At 40.3% G+C, this 24,331-nt stretch overlaps 1 protein-coding gene across 11 annotated transcripts in view; it reads right to left on the bottom strand.

Annotated features, from left to right (window-relative positions):
• Nucleotides 1-24,331, bottom strand: part of BEND5 (BEN domain containing 5) — a 918,531-nt gene that overhangs the window by 409,366 nt on the left and 484,834 nt on the right. For 9 of the 11 annotated variants that reach the window (XM_081947739.1, XM_081947746.1, XM_081947749.1 and 6 more), the window contains 3 exons: nucleotides 17,666-17,814; nucleotides 16,572-16,785; nucleotides 13,402-13,599 (listed from right to left, as the gene is read on the bottom strand). The exons of the other annotated variants lie outside the window; for them this stretch is intronic. In XM_081947739.1, the coding sequence (XP_081803865.1) occupies nucleotides 13,442-13,599; nucleotides 16,572-16,785; nucleotides 17,666-17,814 (521 nt within the window). In that variant the 3' untranslated portion in view covers nucleotides 13,402-13,441. Of the gene's footprint in view, nucleotides 1-13,401; nucleotides 13,600-16,571; nucleotides 16,786-17,665; nucleotides 17,815-24,331 lie in introns of those variants that run through there. 11 annotated transcript variants of the gene reach the window in all.

The raw sequence follows: 24,331 nt of genomic DNA, 5'->3' as shown, positions 1-24,331 counted from the left end.
TTAGCTATCTATTAAGTATATTTTCTTACTAAATAGTCTTGGAATGAAATCAGTGGTTTAATATTCAATTGTTACTATTTGTCCTTGACCTATGACCTGTCTTAATGCTTAGAATGTCCTGATGCAAAGACCTCGTGGCGAAACTAGTGAATGTGCCCTTGTGTTGACCAACAACAAAGATGATAATGCAATTTTTTACACGACCAGAGGAAGGAGACAAAAGCAAATCGAAACTGAAAATAATGAAGTTTTCCCCAGCTTCCCAACATTGCTATTGTATTGGCGGTCAGAAAAGAACTGAGGAAACAACAGAAGCCGTGTCTAGGAACACACCCAGTGTAGGGTGTGCTTCTCACTAAAACATTTCGTAGTTAAACAAAATTCTCAGTGGTGGCCATTTGTAGGCACATCTCCATTTATATGAAGCACAAAGATCACAATGAACCCACAATATCAGCTTCAAAAGAAGGCAACAAGTTACAAATTAAAGGAAAACTCATAATCAGGCATCTAGCAAAGGGACATTAATTACATTTCAAAAAGCAGCACTGATAATTAATTTTCTTGATGTCCTTACAGATAGGAACAAGCTGAGACGGTGGTTTCACAATGTTTATAAATTACTACATTAATTAACAGTCAATCTTTAGAGAGGAGATGAAGGAATCTTCTTTGACATCACTCAGTACTCTCTAAGGGCAGACAGTGTAAGAAAGGATTATGAGTTTATGCTTTATACCTTGAGCTTCCCTCTTCTTTCTACATAATGTATCAGATTTGCCCTTTTACTATTTTAGCAAATAATTTTCTAATTGAAATTCTCCTTACTGTTTTTTCAGAGGTAGAAATTCTATTGCATCAAAATAAGTCACATCAGGCCAAATATCCACTGATGGAATCTAAAAATTACAACAGCAATCAAAGGATCACAAAGATCACAAAAACTGTTAAGGCAGCATACAGAAAATAAATTGAGGAAATAGGCTTATTTTAAATTTTGTATTGAGCTTTTCTTCCATCATAGAACTCCAGATATTACAAATTGGGTTCCCCCGATACCCCCTTCTATCCAAGTATTGTGAGAATTCAGATTTATGCAACCTCAGCAGGTTGATTGTACCCCGTGTTCTTAAACCATGCTTTATTATTTGCTTCTTGCTGCAAATAGCCAACTCCCAACTAACATGAAGAAATCTGGACTGGATTAAGTAATGTAACTACTACAAGGATTCTATGGGTCACATGCTTCTTCTTTCATTAAGGTAAAGGTTCCCCTCGCACATATCTGTTAGTCATTCCTGACTCTAGGGGGGGGGTGCTCATCTCCGTTTCAAAGCAGAAGAGCCAGCACTGTCTGAAGACGTCTCCATGGTCATGTGGCCAGCATGACTAAATGCCAAAGGCGCATGGAAAGCTGTTACCTTCCCACCAAAGGTGGTTCCTATTTTTCGACTTGCATTTTTACATGCTTTCGAACTGCTAGGTTGGCAGAAGCTGGGACAAGTAATGGGAGCTCACGCCGTTACGCGGTACCAGGGATTCGAACCACCAAACTACTGATCTTTCTGATTGACAAGCTCAGCATCTTAGCTACTGAGTCCCAACATTACATTGCATCTTCCTTCATTACAACCCCAAAATAAGCTCCACAATAACTTCTGATGATTCCCACGCCCCCCCCCCAAAAAAAAAGTTTGAATAGATAATTAAGATTGTAAAGATTTGTCCTTAAAATGTTTATTTGGCTCTAATATACAACGGTCTTTTGTTAAGGACTACTCATTCAGTGGCTGAACTTATAATGGCACTGAACAAGTGGTACTTATGGCCAGTGCTCAAAGCTCCAGTTGTTGTAGCACCCACATAGTCATGTGATCGTGATCTGGATACTCAGCGGCTGGCCTGGATATTTGACAGCTATAGATTCCCATGCTTAGATGACTGCAATCTGTGACTTTCCTTGCTTGCTTCTCACAAGCAAAATCAATGGGGAAGCCAGCAAGAAGTTGGAAGCCGGTCACATGAGATCCACCGAGATTTATTTAACAGTAATTGGGGACTACCGGAACTGCCATTGCTAAGTGGTGCAGTCATGTGACATTGCATTTTCTAGTCTCAATTACCATCGAGTGAGGACTATCTTTAACTTGAATAATCTAGAACTAGAATGAAGGACCAGATGTTTCTTATCTCAAAGTCATGGAGAGATAGAAGTTTGGCAGAATCACATATTAATTTCACCTGATTGCTCTGTCAATTTCCCCCACACACATTCTACCATTCCTGGAAACCATCAACATTTTTGTTGTCTACCTACCCTGCCTATCTCTGCATGGCTATTGATCAGTTTTCACACTGCTGAAATTTGATCTCCAGAAGCAACAAAATAGATGTGTTATGGATTTCCAGGATTTAACATCCCTATTTTGCATTTAAAGATGCCCTGCAACACCACAAGAAGCAAAACATATTACTGGATACTGCCCCAGACCTCTAGAAGCCAATGTATATGTTTAAAACAAAGTGTGGCCTTCAGGGGAGACTTGCCATTCCTTGATATAAATGATGGTACACAATGTTCCCTTTGAATTTTATTACATAGCAGCTTTAGCTCCAGGTAATCCGCATACATGAAAATAGCTCCCTTGTACAAAATCTGTAAATTTACCTCAAAGATGGAAAGATATTTGTCTTGTTTTCAATTGCACAGTGACACGCTCATTGGAAGAATGTCATTGCAGCAGCCTTTCTTTATTATATACTCAGTGTAATAGCAAGAAAAATAGATTTGATGAAGCAGAAAAGAAAACCAATTCAAAAGCAAATAAAAAAGAACCTTGCATCTATATATGAAGAGAGGGAAGTCGGTAAGAGCCATGTAATTTATTTTGAGTAATTATTCTAGTTTTAAAATCCAGGTAATTTTTCTTCCTATTAGAAAGCCTGGAGGCAAAAAGCCTTTTGAAATATTGGAGGGGTAAAATTTAAAAATTAGCTACTGAGCATGAAGTATGCAATAATTGCTCTTCATAACATTTTTATTGCCTCTATATTCTGTGAATTATTGCTCCAAATTCCTTTGTACCATTATGATGAAAAAATGGTATCAATAAAATTGGGTTGATTTATGTTATGATTTTATCACTTAAGCTCATGAAAATCAGAGGCCTGCTAAAAGGAGCCATTTTTTCATGACATTTTTTCCCCTTTTTTTTCATTCAGTAACAACAGTTCCACTCCGTTTCCTGGTGCGCTGGTTAAGTATTCTCACATCCACGCTAATCATTCACACAATCGTGGGCTTAGGCTTTTAGGTCAAATTATAACTATGACTTTAGGATGTCATGCATTAGTTTCAACATTTGATTAAAGCAATTTGGAGAGGAGATAAATGTAGCTACTTCTTAAATATATTGCCCTCTTTTCTTCCATCTCTTCTTCAATGGAATTATGGGATTTTTCTTAGGGCAGAGATTACGCTAGGTAAATTAGTATTGATAAAACTAAACCAAGGACTAGTTAATCTGGTAGATATGAAAAAAGCCCAGAATATTACAATGTTTTGTTTTATTCAGCCCATGGCTTAGTGTGCTGTTTGCTTGCACCATGACATCTTTACCATATATGATGCTAATCTTCTATTTGTTATCCATTTTGTTCATCTGTGTGTTTTTACATATATCAGCAACATCAAAATATGTTACCTTGGCTTCTATCAAAAGGGATTAGAAGTGCTAGCATGAACTTTCCAGAACATTTTATCATTTAGAAGATCAGAGGGAGGAAGATTTTAAAAAAGACAAAGTCAAACAGAGAATGGGCAACAGTATTAAATGCAAAAAGATTCCAACTTCTAGATATTTTGAACTTTTGTGAATGTTGCATTTGTTTATATCATAGCTAGGGTTCTTGTGATAAATAGGTTATTCAGGGGGAGGTGTCAAAAGTCAAGTTGCAACTACACAAGTGAAACCTCCGCCTCCCCCTTTTTCCCCCACATGCATCCACACGACACATAAAATCAAAGGATTGAAACTTCAGTCATAGTTATGACTGCCATCTTGGTTTTTATATCCCTGCTGTATTGCTGCTGGCAATACAGAAACAGACATGCACCTTTTCCAGAAATATAGAATTCAGATATTATTCATACCACAGTATCTGAAACCTAGATTACGTATTTTGTGAAACTGGTTTAGCTAAACATGAGTTTGTTGAAAAAAGTCCCAATTAGCCAGATTCACATAGCATGGTAAGACAATAGGGGTAATTACTGCAAATGTCTTCATCATCTTAATTCCCACTTCAGAGTTGAATCAGGTTGGACATTTTTTAAAGACCAAGCATGTCAGTCAGATCCAGAGTAGCATCATTTTTGCTAAATTTAATTTGGATTCATTCTAAAATTAAATTCTGACATCCAGAGACTATTCCACTTGAAGGATAATCCAAATGCTAGCTATCCAACTGCACTCGCCTATTAAAAACCTAAAAGTTTTCTATGCAAAAAAAATATCACATTTAAATAAACACGACTGAGATTTTTTTTTAAATAACAAAATCTGTCCTTTTCTGCAGAGATGCTTATTCAACTGCTGATTAATGAAAACTTTTCTTGTACAGCTTATATCCCCTTACACCAATCTCCATAGCAATATAATATCCATTAGGCAATGAATATTACAAATTATTAATTACAAAGAATTAGAATTTTGCCCAACAAAATGTCTTTCCTCCACAGATAAGAAATAATTAGAATATATCAGAAACTCCTTTTCATTCACATCCTTAGTCTAGTGCTGATATAATTTTTTTATCAAATCTTACCCTTGTTCTGTTAATTTAAAAAAATTCAGAATATTTATTTTGATGGATGTGAAAAGGCATTTACAGCCATGTTGGCGAACCTTTTTGGCACCGAATGCTAAAATGGGAGTGTGAATATGCATGACGGAAACTGGAAGAGCAGCCACCCAGTACGCATGCACGCACCGGGAAGATGATCTCCCATTTTCCGGAACATGCATGTGCACCGACCACTGGTCGTCTGGTTTCTGGCGCACATGCGTATATGTAGACCAGCTGGCCGGTGCGCATGCATGTCGGAAATTGTAAGATCATCTTCCTGGTGTGCGCATGCACACAGGGAGGCTGCTCTTCCCGTTTCCGGAGCTCCCGCATATGTGAAGACCAGCTGGCTAATGTACTGTAACCCGGAAGAGCAAAGGGCGACGGCTAAGCATGCCACTTCCAGCACGTGCCATAGGTTCGCCATCACGGATTTACAGGAAAATTCTTCCTTCTGACAAAAGTAAAATGGATTACTCCAAAGGGGCTTTTCCAAAAGGCAGCTGGACTTTCTTGATTTGGAAAAGCCCCTTTGGGACAACCATGATGTGGTTGACTGAGTATCTCCATAGACATTTAAAAGGGGTTACCTTTACACTCAAGCCTAACACTTGTCTAATCATGATGATCATTTAACAGATGACCCCTAATGGCTGTTTGCACAACACACAATTAAAATGAAAGAAGCCCTTTTATACCTTAGCAGCTAGCCTTTCCGTTCCTCAACTGTAGAATCATGAGATTTGTATAGAGCAGGGGTGTCCAAACTTGGGAACTTTAAGACTTGTGGACTTCAACTCCCAGAATTCCCCAGCCAGCATGGCTGGCTGGGGAATTCTGGGAGTTGAAGTCCACAAGTCTTAAAGTTCTCAAGTTTGGACACCCCTGGTATAGAGCAAATGTATCTAAATTTTTGGCTTGCCTGAACCACACATAAAATATATAATATAATATAATTAATGTATGAAAATACGTGTTAAAAGTTTATAATCTTGCAGAGCTACAGTACTAGCTGTTCAGGGATGTATGTGGCCTGTGGGATGGACATGCCTGGTTTAGACCTTACTCCCCAATTCTGCAGGTATTTCAATTTCAAATACCCTATTGCAAGCACATCCTTAACTGCCACTTTGTTTCAACACTGTTTTCTTTTTAAAAAAAAATCACGGTCAGCTACAATCTTAATTCTTATTTTTATAAATATTCTTAAAATAATTTAGTCAAGATAATTCAGTTACCAGTGCTTATGAATCCTTTGAAAAATAGGTTTTTCTAATCTTCCAAATGTTTCATTTGCCAGGATTGTCAAATTGTTATTCTTCAGAGAGCCAGTGTGGCTCCAGGATAGAAGTGGGAGACCGTGAGTTCAAGTCCTGCCTCACCCATGGAAGCCAACTGGGTGACCTTGGATTAATCACTCCCTCTCAGTCCAAACCACCTCACCGGGTTGTTGTTGGAAAATAGGAGGAAGGTATGTTAGGTATGTTCCCCAACTTGAGTCATTTTAAACAATAAAGGTGGGATATAAATAAATATAATTGTAATTATGCCGAAGAACTGACATAAATATGCATATTTCAGCAACGAGATGGAATAATAATGTAATTTTAAAGCTTAAAGTTAGTACATACATATAAAAAGTATAATTAAAGAAAAGCTATTAAAAACTAGCAAGTCTAATATTTAGCACCTAAAAAGATCATGCTCAAATTTCTTGCTCTGTCTAAATCCAGAGTTGGTGCTACCTTCAATAATATTTAGAATCATATAGAACTGTGATTAAAAGGAACAATGTAAAACGACCGTTGACTTACCTGAACGGTCCTTCTATGTGTGCTGCGAGGGGAATCCAAGCATGGGTTAACTTTGTCCATTAGCCTAGAGACTGAGTTATGTAATTGTTGACCATGCCTCCTCTGACTGGGCAGATCAGTTTTGTACAAAGGCTCAGCCGATCCAAGAGAAGCAATGAAGACATATAAACAGTAAGTAGGTAAGTAGACGTCTTGCGTGCGTGTGTATTAGCAATTTTGAAGTGAACGTCAACGCCCGTACCAGCTGAAGCCGAGGGCGGGTTTGGATTCCCCTCGCAGCGCACATAGAAGGACCATTCAGGTAAGTCAATGGTTGTTCTCCTGTGCGCTGCTTGGGAAATCCAAGCATGGGACATGCCAAAGCAATTAGTCTCAGGGGTGGGACGCCAGCTGGTCAAGGGCCGTGGATGCAACAACCCTCTGTAGGACGCGCCGCCCAAATGAAGCTTCTGCTGAAGCATATCTGTCCACTTTGTGTATGGCGGATGAAGGGTGACGGAGATGACTAGGTCGCCGCCCTACAAATGTCCTCCACCGAGGCTTGAGTCGCCCATGCCGCCGTGGTAGCCGCACTCCTGGTGGAGTGTGGAGTAATGCACCTGGGTGCAGGTCGAGATTGGGATACGTAGGCGAGGGCAATACAAGCTTTCAGCCAACATCCAATGGTGTGCGAAGACACCTTCTGTCCCATGGATGACGGTTGAAATGAGACAAAGAGCGCCTCTGATCTCCTGAATGCCGCTGTGCACTTCACATAGCGGCGGAGCGCTCTGCGAACATCGAGATGATGCCACTTCCATTCCAGGGGATGCGACAAGTTGGGGCAAAAGTTTGGAAGGATGAGTTCTTGAGCCCCGTGGAACAGGGAGTTAACTTTCGGCAGGAAGGCTGGGTCCAATCGCAAGATGACCCTGTCGGGATGAAATATGCAGAGGTCTTCATGCACCGGCAGTGCGGCCAGTTCTGAGACCCTGCGAACGGATGTAATCGCCACTAAAAGGATGGTTTTGAGGCTCAACAATCTAAGACCAATGGTACGGATGGGCTCAAACGGTTCTGCCGTGAGAGCCACGAGTACAGGGAGCTCCCATGTAGGGTAGCGGTGGACTACCGGTGGCCTGAGGTTAGAAGCGCCCTTGAGAAAGGAATGGACCCTCGAATGGCGAGCAAGGGAATGGCATGGCCGCCCCCTATCACCATCAATAATGCCACGGTCTGCCTACGTAGGGTGCTGGGCATTAATCCCTTGTCCAGACCCGATTGCAAAAAGTCCAAAACCTGTGGGGTTGAGCGGGTCCGTGGACACTGTCCGGCACCACCGGCAGAACGCCTGCCAGGTGGCCTCATAAATACAGGTTGTGGAAGGCCGAGGAGCTGATTGTATAGTGGTAATTACCTTGTCCGAGAAATGCTGATGCATCAATATCGTCCGCTCATGTGCCACATGGCTAATTGTAGCGGTTGAGGATTTGGGTGGTTGAGAACCCCCTGCACGAGCTCTATCCTGTCGTCTGGTATTCTCCACGGCCGGGAGATCGAGAGATGGACCAGGTCGGCGTACCATGGTCGTCTGGGCCACATTGGCGCTATCAGAAGAACTTCCGCCTTCTCCAACAGGATCTTCTGTATGACTAGCGGTACGAGCGGGAGAGGCGGGAAGGCATATAGGAGACCCTCCGGCCAAGGGCTCCGCAGAGCGTTGGTGCCTTCCGCTCCCAGGACGTAGTACCTGGTGAAGAATCTGTCCAGGTGTGCATTGTGCGGCTGAGCAAAGAGGTCCACTTGTAGTCATCCGAACTGGTGTGTTAGTTCCTGGAACAGGGTCGGGTGGAGCTGTCACTCCAACTGGTCCACCGTGGTTCTGCTCAGCCAGTCCGCTTGCACATTGGCTGTGCCTGAAATGTGCTCCGCCCGTAGGGATAATAGGTGGGTCTCCGCCCAATGGTGGAGACGTTCCGCTTCCAGCATCAAGGCCCGAGACCTGGTGCCCCCCTGGCGGTTGACATGCGCCTTGGAGGCTACATTGTCCGTGAGAATCAACACGTGGTTGGCTGTCACCAGGTCCCGAAAGTCTCGGAGAGCTAGATGGATCGCCCGGAGCTCCAGCCAATTGATGCTGTTCTGCAACTCCTGGGTGCTCCAACGACCTTGAGCCGCTCTTTCCAAGGCATGGGCTCCCCAACCGAATAGGCTCGCGTCTGTTGTTACTACAATGCGTTCTGGCTCCTTGAACAGGCACCCCTTGAGGAGCTTGGAAGAGGTCCACCATCGGAGTGAACGCAGCACCTTGGGAGGCAACCGGACCTTGGTCTGCGAGTGGCTGGTGTGAGCCCTCTGAAAGGGGAGCAAAAACCACTGGAGGGGACATGCGTAAAACCTCGACCACGGAACAACGTCTATGCATGAGATCATCTTCCCCAACAGTCGGGAGAGGACTGCGAGGAAAGGGACTGCTGAGTGTGCACTTGACTCACCAGGGTCTGCAGGCTCTGGCGTCTTTCTGGAGAGAGCGACACTATGCATTGCTCAGAGTTGATGACAGTCCCAAGATATAGAAGGGATGTGGTTGGATGCAGGTGGCTCTTTGGGAGATTCAAGACGAATCTGTGAAGCTGCAGTGCCCCGATTGTGGTCCGCAAGTCTTGCCTTGCCATATCTGGGGAAGACGACAGGATCAAAATGTCATCCAAATAACAGTTGACTCTGATCGGGATGGACCTGAGAGAGGCCGCAACCACAGCCAGCAGCTTGGTGAAGGTCCGCGGAGCCGATGAAAGGCCGAATGGCAGGGCGCGGTATTGGTAGTGCCGCCCCGCAAACTGGAAATGCAGGAACCTTCGGTGTGACGGGTGGATAGGCACGTGGAGGTAGGCCTCTTTGATGTCTATGGAGGTCATCAGATAGCCCTGCCAGATACTGGCGAGAATGCTCTTGAGCGACTGCATTTTGAACCTCTGGTATTTCAAGTAGAGGTTGAGGCGTTTCAAATCTAGGATGGCCCGCCATCCCCCTGAGTTTTTGGGAACCAGGAAAAAGATTGAGTAGAAGCCTAGCCCTTCCTGTCCCTGGGGCATACGTTCTATCGCGTTGATAGAAATCAGATGGTCGATTTCGGAGTCCATCAGGTGTCTCTTTACCTGGCATCTTGGTACGGGATACCTGATGAAGCGCCTCGGAGGAAATGCGAGGAATTCCAGGGTGAGGCCCAGCCTCACCGTCTGGAATGCCCACGTGTCTAAGGTGGTGTCTGCCCATTGGGCGGCGAACGATGAGAGGCACCGGCCAATGGGACCCCCCTCGTGAGAGTCACCAGAAACTTCGAAAGGACCAGTTATTGTTCCCATGAAATGGCCACCGGGCCTGCTGTTGTTGGCCCTGCTGTTGGCCTCTGTCCCTATTACCTGGACGGTCCTGATTCCTGTCCTGCGCCTGAAAGAATGGTCTGGAATAGGGCGGGACGTATGGTGCAGTGCTGTAACTGGAGTCTCTGATCCGAAAGGACTGCTGTCTGTGATATGGCTGTTATCTCCTGTCCCCGCGTCTAGTGGTTGAGGGGAGTACCTTACGTTTGGCTCTATTTTCGATTAGAATCGGATCTAGTGCGGCTCCAAACAGAGGCCCTCCCTTGAAGGGAGTAGAGGCAAGCCGCCATTTGGAGCGGAGATCGGCTTGCCAATGGCGAAGCCAAATAAGCCTGCAGGATGCCACGTTAGACACGACTGCATGGTATGCGAACTTGGCCGCGTTAAGTGTAGCATCTGAGGATAACTCTAGTGCTGCCACTAGTTTGTTTACATCCTGGTGCAGTCGTAGGTCCTCGGGTGGGATCCTAGACTGCATTTGTTGCAACCAAACTAGAGAGGTTCTATTTATGAAAGAAGCTGCTGTGGCCGCACGCAACACCCAGGCGGCCACCTGGTGCGTTTTGCGAAGGACCAGTTCGGCCTTGCGGTCCTCGGCCTTAAGACCCTCCGAAATCTCAGAAGGTATCAATGCCGGAGAGGCTAAGGCCGCTACAGGTGGATCCAATGTGGGAAATTGTAGGAGTTCGTCCAATTCAGGTGTGGAAGCATAGAGCTTCCTGTCCCCATTACTGGGAGGGGGAACAGCCGTTGGTTGGGTCCACTGCTTCTGGACCACGTCCAGGAATAGCTTAGGGACAGGCATGACCTCCTGCTCCTGTACGTATTCTGCAAAAAAACGGTCGGTGGAATCCAGGCCCACAGCTGTGCTTGCCTGGGTAGTGCCCCCCCCATCTTGGTTGTTGCCTTAGCCTTGTATAAAAGCGACTTGAACAAGGCGGGCCGAAATAAGCCAGAAAAGGCCTGAGTATCTTGGCCTGGAACATCGTCGTCTGACAACTCTAGGGCCGCCCCATCCTCCTCCTCCCCAAGAATGGAACCTTCACTGTAAGCTGAAGGTGGTGGTGAAGGAGGATCAGCCTGAGAGATGGAAAGGTCTCTGGCCATGTGGGTAGCAACAGGGCGTTGGGCATTGTAACTCTGCATCCACCCCCTGAGATATAGCGGCAGAAATCATGCTATGAAGTTCTGGGGGCAGATTAATTTCAGGGGTTCTACTTACTCTAAGGCCTGCGGCCGTAGGGGTAAATATGGCTGTTTGCTCTGAATGCGGGGAGGCATGACTCGTGGTCGGGCCTACTGCAGACAGATCTGGGGTAGATCGGGGCCCTAGGTACCCTTCAATCAAACCCCTTCCCATTGGCGTGGGGAGATCAGGTGACCAGCCCTGGACCCCCACTATAGGAGCAAGGGGAACAGGCGAATGGCGTTCAGCCACCAGCCTAGGAGGTGACCTAGGAGTGGGCCCAGAAGTAGAGGCCAATGTCCTGGCCTTTTCCTTGCGCTTTGCAGCTCTATCTGGAGCTATAGATGGTACTCGCGCCTTGTGCTTAGAGGCTCTAGTAGTAGATCTACTGGCCCTGGTACTAGGCCCCAGAATTTCCGACTGCGACAGGGGGGAACCGGAGGTTCCTGCGCTGCCTCCTGAAGGGGAAAGATCGGCCATTGTGAATAGGAAAAGAGGGAAATAGATTTGAAATGTTCAAGCTCACTGAAACCAGGGCGAAGCACTGATAATTGGAGAGCTGGAACCTCACGGAGCTAAACGCTGGTGGCAAACCGACCTCTGTAGCTCAGATTTCGCTCCGACCTCGCTGGCAACAGAGCGCACAATGGTGGGCTCCGCCCCTTCCAGTAGGCAATTTGGCATGAAGAGGCTAACGGCCCAAAATGGCACCACTGCCTCCCGAAGCGGCGTGAATTTTAAATAGCAGAGAAAATGGCGCCGACCTAAGGAAGAAAACAGCAGCGATCTTGAACCGCAACTCACCAATCGCTAGTTTCAAATTCGCTTTTCATGCAACCTGCTGGTGGCCAGGGCATGAAGCCTCCCCCCAGTGGCAGCGAAGAAGTCAAACAAGCAGAACGCGCTAGCAGCGGGCCGCTGCTGTCCGCACCGACCCCGGCCTCACGTCAGGAAAATGGAGGGCGGCGAACCAACCCTCTGCTTACCACTCCGTCCCAGCGCCTCGCTGCCAAACAATCCGGCATACGTTCCAGCGACCACTAGTCGTGAGGAACCAAGAGGTAGCTACTGGAGGCACGTTCCAGCAGCCGCTAGAGCCGGGAGGAACCAGAGATCCTAGCTGAAGTCACAATCTTGAAAATAATCACAGTCCCAGAGGAATCCAAGCTAATGAGGTAATTTTGTCTATTAACCTAGAGGAGAATTTTTTTTTGTGTCTCTTTAAGGCTGGACTGAGTTAAAAAACTGAACTGCCCAATCAGAGGGGGGTGGTCAACAATTACATAACTCAGTCTCTAGGCTAATGGACAAAGTTAACCCATGCTTGGATTCCCCAAGCAGCGCCCAGGAGAACAAAAATTCATATATTGGGGTTACTTTTCCTCTTACTCCTGTTTTGTTTTAAAGATGAAATATAGAACTATTGTGGTTTAATGTCACAGAATCATACACTCATACCAAATTCTCAAGAAAAATGGCAACAACTCTATTTCAACAGTCAGAACCTTTGTATACACTTTAAAACTGCATGACTATTTCACGGAAAATTAAGTTATTCCATTTCCCTGTTATGCTACATTATGCCTTATCCAAAGAAACAGAAGTATCAAGAGAGTATATGGTCTCCAGGGTTAACATAACATCCATGCTATCCAGAACCACAACTCACAGTATTTTATAACTAAAATGGTCTGCTTCTGAACTCACAATAATGACACTGGGCATAATCTGGATCACAGGTGATCTGAACATTCACATTTAACAGAAGCTACATTAAACCAAAGGAAATTTTCCCAGAAAAGTGTAAGAAATACGAGGTTCTTTAAATATTAAAAGGTAAGAAATCCCATGTTCAAAAGGGTTTCCTACTAAAAATGCTGTTTGTAAAATGTAACTACATGAACTATATTCCATTGAGCTTTACTGTATTCTACAAAAGAATCCTCATACTTTTGTAAGAAAAGCAAAAGAGCTGAGACTTCATAAAATGAGCTGCTATGGACTAACAATCTATTTTCTTGCCATAACTAGAAAATGTAATGTTAGTTTACAATTAAATGTGAATTGCAAGTTTAAGCAGATGAGTAGTTTCGTAGTATTGTTTTAAAATATTGCAGGGTTTTATAATACAATTCACACTTAAAGTCAATTTCCCCCATCAGCATGGACACACAAAATCAAGACAACCAACACCAGAGTAAAACACTAACACTTTATTAAAAATTCAAAATTTATTGCAAATTATATTTTGCTTCTCTCCTTTCTTCATTTTTACATGATTTATTGATATCCATGATTTTTTCACAAATATACTTGTTGACTTTGGAGAGTCTCTGTGCAATTTCTGTTTCATCCAGAGTTTCTTGTGCTATTCTGTCATACAAACATTCTAAAAAGAAAGAAAGAAAGAAAAAGAAAATATGACATTTAGAATAAAAAATCAACAAATTTAAAATGTAGCGAAAACCCTTAAGCAAGGTATACATCATGCATAGAATGAATGCAGTAACTCGTTGAATTAAAAAGTGAAGAAGAACTGCATATAACATCGATCTGAAAACTCCTTTCCAACAGCATATGCTTTGTATGTTCACCTAAGACTGATAAACTACATTCACACCAATGTATTTAAGATGTCTTTGGTAGACATTTTAATCATAAGCCATTGACTCTGAAATGGCCATGTCCCTCAGGAAAAAAAACAAGCCTATAATTTAATTTTGAGTGAATATATTTTTGTAAAAGATTGAAAAGCACTTAAAAGGCATTATATGGCTTTTAAAAAAAACACATCTTTATTTATGCTTATTCAAGCAGACATTTTGACTCAATCAGTCATGATAACATGAATAAATGAGAGAGAAAAATCTATGGACTTCCTACCTCAATGTTGCCATCCATGAAACATACTGTTTGTAGGTTTCTAGTTCTCTCGCCACTTTATAAAATATACTTTTAAAATATAAATAATAATGTGGTAGATAAAGTAGAATTCCAGAACAAAAATACGATCTATAGCAGTATGTTTAACAGATAACAATTCTAAAAATTCTTTCATAACATGGAAATGCCGAGACAAAATAATATTAGGTAATAGCATCCATGTGAAAAAGTATGTGTTACGAAGTACAGTAATTTGTTCCTTCTTCCAAATTAAATGGTTGTTTATTGTTGTGACTGTTATAAAGGGGAAGACTAGGTAACCTCAGAAACTAAAACAGTTCGATTAACTGACATTAAGCAAATTGACAGTAAATAGTCTCATTTATGAGACATGGCTTACAAAATTATGTCTCATCATTGTTAAACTCCTCAGCACTCAACATACAAGCTACAATAGTCTGCCTATATACTGCCTTTGTTATACTGTATAAACTATAGTGGAAAGTGCAATTACTACCAGTACTAAATGGTTTCCAAAGTGATTAAACAATTTCTGCTGTTTTTAGTATTTTCACTCAGCAAGTATTTATTGCTTTATATGGTAAACGAAATAGAGTGTCACTTAATTAACGAGTTTTATGGCACTGTTAATGCACATTAAAGTTGTAACAATTAACTATTCTACATCCTTTGCATCTTCTCTCACACCTTTCAGAAGTTTTATAAAAGGCTATTTTTCAGTCACAAGATCTGCAGTGGTTGCATACCAACACTTTTTAATAACTTTCTCAGAATAAACTACACAATAGGGACTAATAAACAAAAAGACATATTAGACCCATTAAAACCTAACACCATCTTTTTAGGATGTATTTTATGGAAGCTATTCTAGAATCAAAAGAATAAAAACTATCTCAGCTACAAATGTTATGAGCAGTTGAAATGTGTTCAAGCTGCATTTTTTATAATGAGATTTGAAACATAACAAGAGATGACTAAAACAGTGATTTAAATTAAAACACGGAAAGAGGAATTCAATTAAGGCAAAGAAGCACCCATTCCTCTTCAGTACTGAACTAGGGAGCAACTGAAATCATTATAATTGAAATCTATACATAGTAAATTAAAGCATTTTATTTCCACTATGAAATTCCACCATATACTAATTACATTCCAACATACCACATTTATGGGATTTTGTCCAAAGCTTTGTAAGTAAGCATTTCACATGTAATCAAAAGTCAAATTGCACCAGAATTACAGTCTGCCTATCAGACTTGTTTTGGGAGAGACATTATATTTTTCTTCCATTTTGGTTCAATGTGTCTTTTCTGATAGGCTGTTTGCTTTTATTACATTTTGGGAGGAGGGAATGGCACAGCTCCACTCCTGGTTTATTTTGTATGCAATCTTATTTCCCCCAAATTGCTATATAATTAAAATATTCATTCCTGTCTCTTTTAATTCTCCCCATCCTCGTGATGGGGAGTCCTCACCCACATTTCTTTGTTGTCTTCCACATCGTCATGAGAGGGAATAAGAATGTGGAGTCTTTGGTGCTCTCTGAGCTTGGTTGGCTTATAGATGTTTCGTTACCTGACTAGATAACAACATCAGTGCTAAGGAGTATGGGGTTTGCTCCATTTATATACAGTAGCTTGCCCTGCCAGTGTGTGTATGGGGAGGTTATGGGTTACCATGGGTTTCCTCCATGGTAGCTGCTTGATTATGGTACTGCTTTATGCTTGATTACCTGGTATTAATTTCTGCTTATCTGGGTGTAGACTGCTGGGAAGGTTATGTTTTGGTCTTTTTGTTTCCTTTTTTAAATTGTCTCTTTTGAATAGTGTGTAAATGTGGTTTATCTCTATTGATAGTTGATTTATCTGAATGCTAAGCTTCCAGGAATTCCTTAGCAATACCCTAAGATCAAAGCTATCTAGCAGTTGAACAAAATGCCAATGGAACTATAGGTGGAGGTCATAAGGAACCCATACATGGTTTTGGTGGGAGAATGTTAGGATACAGACAACAGGCCACTGTTGGCATTTCTGTAACAAATAAGTGAGTGAGGAGTCACACACTGATGGGAGTTGAGGAATATCTTGACCACTGTGGAGGAGTGGCTTCTAGGTTTGGAACTGGGAGGGACCAAGCCAGAAATGGCTTGGATCGGGAGGTTTCTTGCCTAATGAAGGGTTGGATTTGGTTATCAAAGGCAACTGGGACTGCCAGAATTGCCATTGCTCAGCCCTGTGTTCACATGATGTTGTGCTTTGCAACTGCATCACTTAGCAATGGAAATTCTAGTCCCAACTGAAGTCGTAACTCAAGGACTACTTGTAGCTCCCTTCCTAAGATATATACATAGGACTGTGTAAGCTGTTTGTCACTTCAGCAGCTGTATTAGAAAACAAGATTCTTTTAGTTGTTGCTTCACGTAGTTTGAAGAACACTCACATAATCAAAATAACCTACCTCTGACAATGCTTAACTTGTGAGGTGACAGAGGCGGCTTAGGAACAGCATCTTTCTTTTTCTTAGTGGCCACACCTGTAACACTTCTATTTTTAAGAACATCGGTTCCCCAAATCATAACTGCTAAGTTTTTTGTATACTTTGAATCTCCTTGCGTTACTTGCAGCTGGTGCCATTTCTCCTCATCTACCCAGATGCCACTTCCAAGATGAACCTGGAGTAGAAAGTAAAATAACAGGTGGTGGTTACCTGGAAAGTTTGTTTCATTCTTCATAAGTAGCAGGAACTATGTTTTAACACAAAACACATTTATCTGTAGTATCCAATGACTGAAAAAGTATGAAATATTAAAAACAATTTGATTGTCTAAACCAGGGGTGTCCAAACTTGGGAACTTAAGACTTGTGGACTTCTGGCTGGGGAATTCTGGGAGTTGAAGTCCACAAGTCTTAAAGTTCCCAAGTTTGGACACCCCTGGTCTAAACTATGTGCAAAATCATGAAATGACATGAAATGAAAACCCATAAAGAGGGCAAGTTGTAAATGGTTTTTAATCACCATAAACAATCTCCTGGGATGAAGATAATATTTCTTCCCTTTATGTCTTGCCTAGATAAGAATGTGGAAGTTTTTTCACAACCACAGCATACAATCAAAAGCATAACCTTGTATTTTTTTGGTAAACAAATGCAAAAACCTCAGAAGTCCCTAAAGTATTCACTTGACATTTCTGTTATGAACTGATAAAAGTGCACTGCTTTGGAGTATATATGCCTATTATGAGATTCATTTTAATTTTCTTGATGAATATAGAAAGGCAGGCAGGCAACTACCATCAATGAAGCATTCTGGCTGTTCCCATCAAATGCCCAAGTGGAAAAGATTCCTGAAGAGACAGGAAAGATGACTAACCACAATAGCCTCAAACTGCTCAGCTGAATTTTTATTTCTGCATAGAGGAATCTTAGAAATGCCTTTCTCTCTTTTTAAATAGTATGTATTTATATATTCACGTATTTATTTTGCTAGTGAGTATTTCTCAGTTATTGTTAAGGAGAGAATATAAATATTTGCAATAAATATAATATTAATACCTTTCCATTCTCTAGAATATATTTGTCCATTACAGGAATAGCAGCTGGATAGTATGTTGACGTGTTTGCTTCCTCACTGAAAGCTGTCTGTACATCAGGCTCGGGTTCAATGGATTCAGGTGTAACCTTTTCAAGTTCTAGGGCAGGACCTATATCATTTAAAAAAAGAGGAACAAACCATGGGGCTTTAATTTAAAGTAGGATGCATTATGTAATTATGTAGTCCATTTCACATGCAGAACCTCAAACCGATTGATGCTAATCTAACCTAAAATCCAAAGTCAGTATGATAGTAAAATATTACCCCTTTTTTTCCTCCAGTTTAAAAATGTTATTAATTTATCAAAATGTAAAATACAGAAATACAAAGAAAAGGGAAAATAATGGTAAAATAAGGCGGGAAAGGGGAAGAGAAAAAATGTAGGTGGAAGGGAAAAAGGGAAAAGAGCATTGACTTCTGACACCTTTTGGTGCAGTACAATAAGGTAATCATATAAAATCTTAATTTTTTTTTACTTTCACATAATAATATACCCAGCAATTTCTATAACAACCTATCTAATTAGCAAAACTCAACATCAACATTTCATTTTTTTTCCACCTCAAGCACAAAGTTCCAGTAGAAACAAAATTCCTTTCTTTAATCAAAGCAGTCAATTTAGCCATCTCTGCTAACTCCATCAACTTTTGCAGCCATTCATCCATTGTGGGAATCACAATGTCCTCCATTTTTGTGCATAGAGTAATTTTGCTGCCATCAACATATCTAACATCAAAGTCCCCCCCAAAATTTTCCAAGTTCTTTGTCCATTAGGTCTAAAAGAAAAGTCTCTGGTATTACCCCCACCCCCTTTTCTTCCCCTCAAAGAATCATATTTTAATAAATTTTTCAAAAAATGAACATAAATATAAACAAGTGGAATATGAGATTCAAAGCAATTTAGCACTTGTTCTTTTTTAGATGTATTTTTTCATGATCACTGAAAGAAGTTACAGGTGTATTAGGATATGTTACCTATTATTACAGTTGTTACATCTGTAACCAACTTTTCAGTTAAGTGTTTTAAAATGAAAAGAATCAACAGTTGGAGAGAACTGTCAACATCCAAAGACAATCTCAGTTATTTTCATGTGACCAAAAAGGTTTTGGACTTGGTTAATAAGTAGAGGTATACAAATATTCAAACTGAAGATTGAACACATTGGCAATTGAATTTCCAAACTGAATCAACTTTTTGAATTGTTGACTCAGTTGCAGAAATCTTCAATTTATTTAGAAATGTTTCTTTTTTGCATGGATTCAAATCTTTTCTCTAAACTGATAATTTGACTGGCATAGGCCAATTCCAAAGTAACTTGCTTCATATTCATATTTGTTCACAGGGGTCACTCTGGTTTTTGGTAGGTTGGGATAGTAGTCAATTCCATAACTGCAAAACCTGAAAAAAGATTATCCATCCTAAAGACAGATAGGATTTCTTAAAGCATGGATATATCATCTTTAACTACCTATATATCTTGTCATAATGAAAAATATAAGCCAAAAAATCAAATAAAATTGATGTAAGTGGAAAATTAAAAGTTTAAATATAAATGCATCTTTAATGAAATTGTCTACTGCCTGTTGATATGTTAGTTATTTATACATATGGCATTACAAATCTTTTTAAACACCATAGTTAATAAATGCAACTACAGTAATTCAGAGAACCACTGCAAAAACATGAGGTCCTAGCAGATAGAAGCATTTGGCCAAAGATCTTGTAATACATTTTATTCCAAAGTTCAAAATATTTCACATTTCAATAATCAAAGCCTTTTCTAGGCAGCTGAACTTCACAGTAATTTCAGAAACTACTAAGAGTTGCATTTACAGCACAGCATGTTCAAATTAGACATGCAATTCCTTTTACTGTCTTTTTGCTAATTAGGGTTGCTTGCCTAATTTGCCATGCATCATGCTTACTTTTAAAAAGTTTCTCACTTTGTAGTTTTTGCACTTTGATAAGCAAAACAGAAAATGTGCAGTTACGGAAGTTTTCTGAAAGTCAACACAAAATGTGTTTTCTTAGCACAGCAAATGCAGATGAAGAAAAACCCTTGCTTCGGTGAAAAGTTTTACTATTTTCAGTAGTGAGGCTCCTGGCGTAGGAATTAGACAAGAAATATAAATTTCCCTCATAGTCCAGCATCTCCAGATTTCTTTTATGTCCAGAGAAACCTGTTTAGTCAGATGAAATGCCTATCTAGTCCAGCATCCTTTGCCCCACAGTAACTGATGAAATACCTATAGAGACCCCGCCCCCCAAATACACACACTTTTTTCCCTTTTCCCTTTTCTAGTATTTGATTCTGAAGCAGATTGATGTTACTTTTTCAAACAGACTGTTTCTCAACCATGGCAACCTGAAGATGGTGTTGACTTCCCAGAATTCCCTAACCCTTAGCCATGGATTATATCCTGCACTGAGATCTCCTTGTGGTAATTCTGGGTAGCTATGACCCGTAAATAAACTTTTTTCCTTTCTTAAAGAAAAGGAAGCCAATATAGAAGGCATTTTGTCTGCCTATGATCCTAGAGCTGGTAGTGCAAGTCATACTACCTTAATAATTTAGGTGATAGAGACCCTATCAGGAAGCAAAAAACCCTCAGTTCTTAAAGGTAGGGAGGAAAAAAGGGAAGAGGAAGCAGGTTTTTATTTACTCCTTCTTTACTTTATCTAGATTGCAAAGTGCTATGGGAGTAGAAATGGAAGAAAAGAATGTTTTTCTTTTTGTGCCTCTTTGCTACTGACATATTCGTCTTCCTGAATGATAAACCTTTCACAAGCAAGAAGTGAAATAAAAAAGAAAGAGGAGGGATCCTTGATCCAATCAGAGGGGAGTACATAGCACACAATAATTTATTATTATTATTATTTTGCTGCTACATATGAGACTCTTCCTAGTATTTATCACACAAAGGTAAGATTTACTGTATTTTTCGGAGTATAAGACGCATCTTTTTTCTTCAAAAAAGAGGCTGAAAATCTGGGTGCATCTTATACATCGAATACAGCATTTTTTGCCTCCTGAAGCCCCGTCCCATTCACCAAAATGGCCGTGCATAACCTTATGAAGGCTTTCAGAGAGTTCTTGGGGGCTGGACAGGGCAGAAATGAGCAAAAAATATGCCGTTTTTTTGCCCCCCCCCCCCGGCACTCTATAAACCTCTATAAACCTCCATAACATGCATACTCACATGCCTTTCATGCCTGAGACAGAACTAGAACTCACAGCCTCTTGGTTTCTAGCCTGATGCTTTAACTACTAGGCAAAACACTAATATTTTTTTTTAATGGTATCAAATCAAATACTTGCTAAATGTCAGATATGTTATTGTACAATAAATGTAAATTTCAAACTGTTGCTCTTAGCAAAAGGAACTTTGAGCAGGTTAAACTAACAATAGTTACATTGTTTTGTTGCTAAATGCTTTTATTCTGGTTTACTGTAGTTTTGAATACTCAATAGATTTGTGTTTTTACCATCTCCCCCACCCCCATTCATTCCCTTTCAAAATGATTGATACATACATACATACATACATACATACATACATACATACATACATACATACATACATACCGTGGGACCTCGGGTCCCGAATGGCTCAGATGACGAACAATTTGGGTGCTGACTGAAAAATCTGCTAAATGTTTTACTCATGTCACAAACACATCCTCAGGTGCCGAATAAACACAGCTGCGGTGATTTCCCCTGACATGCCATTTTTTTGTGCGCGCGCGCATGCGCAATTTCTCTTGCTTCTGTTCATGACCAAATTGGGTACTCACCAAAGTCCTGGCACGGATTATGGTTGACTCCCGAGGTCACACACACACACACACACACACACACACACACACACACATCTCTGGATAAGTAGATTCTCAAACTTTTAATCAAAATACTCTTAAAATGCACCTTCCATAGATAAGCCAATTGTAAACATTAAAACCTGAAAATGTTGATGGTTGGCTTCTCAGCGGATGGTTTTTACACAAGTATGTATGTTATGCACAGATTACTATTGCTTGTGGATACGAGATAGAAAGCGTAAGACATTTGTTTACATAGGTATTGCAGTCTTCTTTAGTCAGTCCTTTTGATCCTATGTAGGTAGAATGAGTTAGTGCTTCTATAGTCAAACTCAAGAGAAGCCCTGAATGGCATAGTGGTGCCATTGCTAGAAAGGCAGGGGTAGGGGAAGAAAGTTATGCTAAATTGATACTGAATTGTTAAAAATTTTCAAGTTGTTTCCACATTTCAGGTTAACTGGACTGAGCATGATAACTAAAATATTAGTTCAGTGTTCATCACTTTTTTGTTATAGATATTTATTCATTTAAGAAATGTATGACTACCAGTTGTGTAAATGTTGCACTAGCTGCAGCAGCGTAAAGCACAACAAGTACAAAAGTTGTATTAGAATGAGGTAGAAAGACAGCACCATACTCATATAATGTTCTCTAATTAATTCCATTATGTCAGATAGTATTACAGGAATATAATACAGTAGTGAGTAATGTCTCTTCTGTTCTGTCGCAATACGAGAGAGACTACTACTGCAAAATAGGAATATCATCTTGCTACTGCTCCCTCTTGTGGTTTCATAATACTTTTTAAATTATGGATATTTCCCATATGTACATACATGTATGTATACTATGGGTATGGATGCACCAAAATCCACACTATCACTACCCAATTTCCAGACAAGGTGGCAAAGCAAGTCTTAAGGCCCTTCTTAAAGGCCAGAAGAGTAGGTAACAATCTAAGTTCCAGGGAAATGAGGTGTCAGAGGGCTAAAGAAGCTTCTTGGATGAGAAGCGAAATGTCTTCAAAGAAAAACAAAGTCCAGTTGCCTCTTGAAAAAGCACCTTTGGGTGAGTGCCATAACAGAAGCAGCTTTCTTTCTGGTTTCCGTTGGTTGACATTCCTTAGTAAACAAGATCCATAACATTCCAGTTCTGTGAGTAAGGAAATATATGGTCCCTCAAATATAGTTCAGATAAATCAAAATAATATTTTATATAAATCAACATTCATGCTAAAATAGCAATCTAGACTAAATTAACTTAAATTGTTTTGGGCATTGAGAAGAATGTTTCATAATCAAAGATGGCATGCTTTTAGCATATCGTAGGATAATACATATCCGGTGGAGCAGGATATATCTTCACTTTATATATGACTTCATTTTAGTACGCAATCTTTACATACTTGCAGTTTATTTTCCCTTGATTAACTCTTAGGTAGATCAGGCTGTTTAATAAGAAGTAAACCAGAAAATATTTTTTTCCAAAATAACATCTTAGATTTTTATTATTCACTCTTCTGATATTTAATATCTTAATCTATCTCTTACCTTTTCCATTTTTTTATAATATAAATAGTCAGTTTTATCTGCTACAGTCCTTGTCTTTATAGTTGGTTTAATAGTTTTCTAGTTGTTTGAACATACAGTCAGTATCCTATTTAGGTTCTTTGGGAGGGGGGGATTGTATCCATTAGAAAATTCCATCTTTTGGTTTGCTTTTTTTAATCTTTTAAAAATGATACATGGATTAATCATACATGGGATTCAAAATCATATAATCAATAAATACAGTAATACAGGGATCTTTAATTGAGCAATACCATGAGTAAAATTTTCAGAACTGATTAACCAAAGAGAAGTGGTACTCTTGTGTAAATTATAATACTTTTGTTCTATTTTTGGAGCCATGATGCAAATTCCAGTCAATTAAAGAGTCAAAAGTGAGAGTTGCTTGCTCTCTAAGAGCTGCTGGTTCCAGTGTATGTAGGCTACATTTTCTTCACAGAATTTATTAGCTAATATATTCTGAGTTTTCAGGGTGAACTGAAGGAGACTATGCATGGGATAAATCTGTATATACTAAGTATGTTCATACACCTTTCCTCTGAATTGTGCCTAAGGTAAATATGCCTAAATTACATTGAAATCAATAGAATGCAGTGCCTATTGGAATTCACCATCTTGATTCACTAAATTTTAGCTCATTGTTACTTTCACTATGATTTAAATATAGCATTTAAAAGTTACTTTGCTGCGTATTTTAAAATCCCCAGTCTTGAGCATTTTGAAATGGCAAAGGCTTTTGTTAAGGAAGGCAAGAGAAGAATTACTATTCTAAGTCAAAAAAGTAAAGAAGGGAGTAAGGTTAGGATAAGTAAGAGGAAATAGTCTTCATGAACAGTGACTGCCCACATTGTACCAAACAACCAATTAAATTTGCCATCAGGATATTATGATGTAACTTTGCTTTCCTATTTTCGATTTCTATTCAAAAGCACTTGTTGTTAAGATTAAAGCACAGGTGCAACACAGAAAACAAAACTCTTTCATTATTCACATAATAATGTAACAAAATACTAAATCCACATTTATTTATGTGTGTGTGTGTGTGTGTGTGTGTGTGTGTGTTGTATTTGTGCTGATAAATAAATAAAGGGAGACTAGTATGGACCCATTTCAAGCTATTTAGCTCTCATCAGCTAGCCATACCCTTACTGGGATTCAAACCAGAGCTGTATCGCATATTAGGCCGATTTAATTGCCACTAAGCCACAGGCTCTCCTCCTTTATCAGTTAAGCCAGGG

Source organism: Natrix helvetica, assembly GCF_964273705.1.
Source record: "Natrix helvetica genome assembly, chromosome: 3".
NCBI lineage: Eukaryota > Metazoa > Chordata > Lepidosauria > Squamata > Natricidae > Natrix > Natrix helvetica.
Note: the sequence above shows the minus strand (reverse complement) of the source record. Positions and strands in the feature narration are given on the sequence as shown.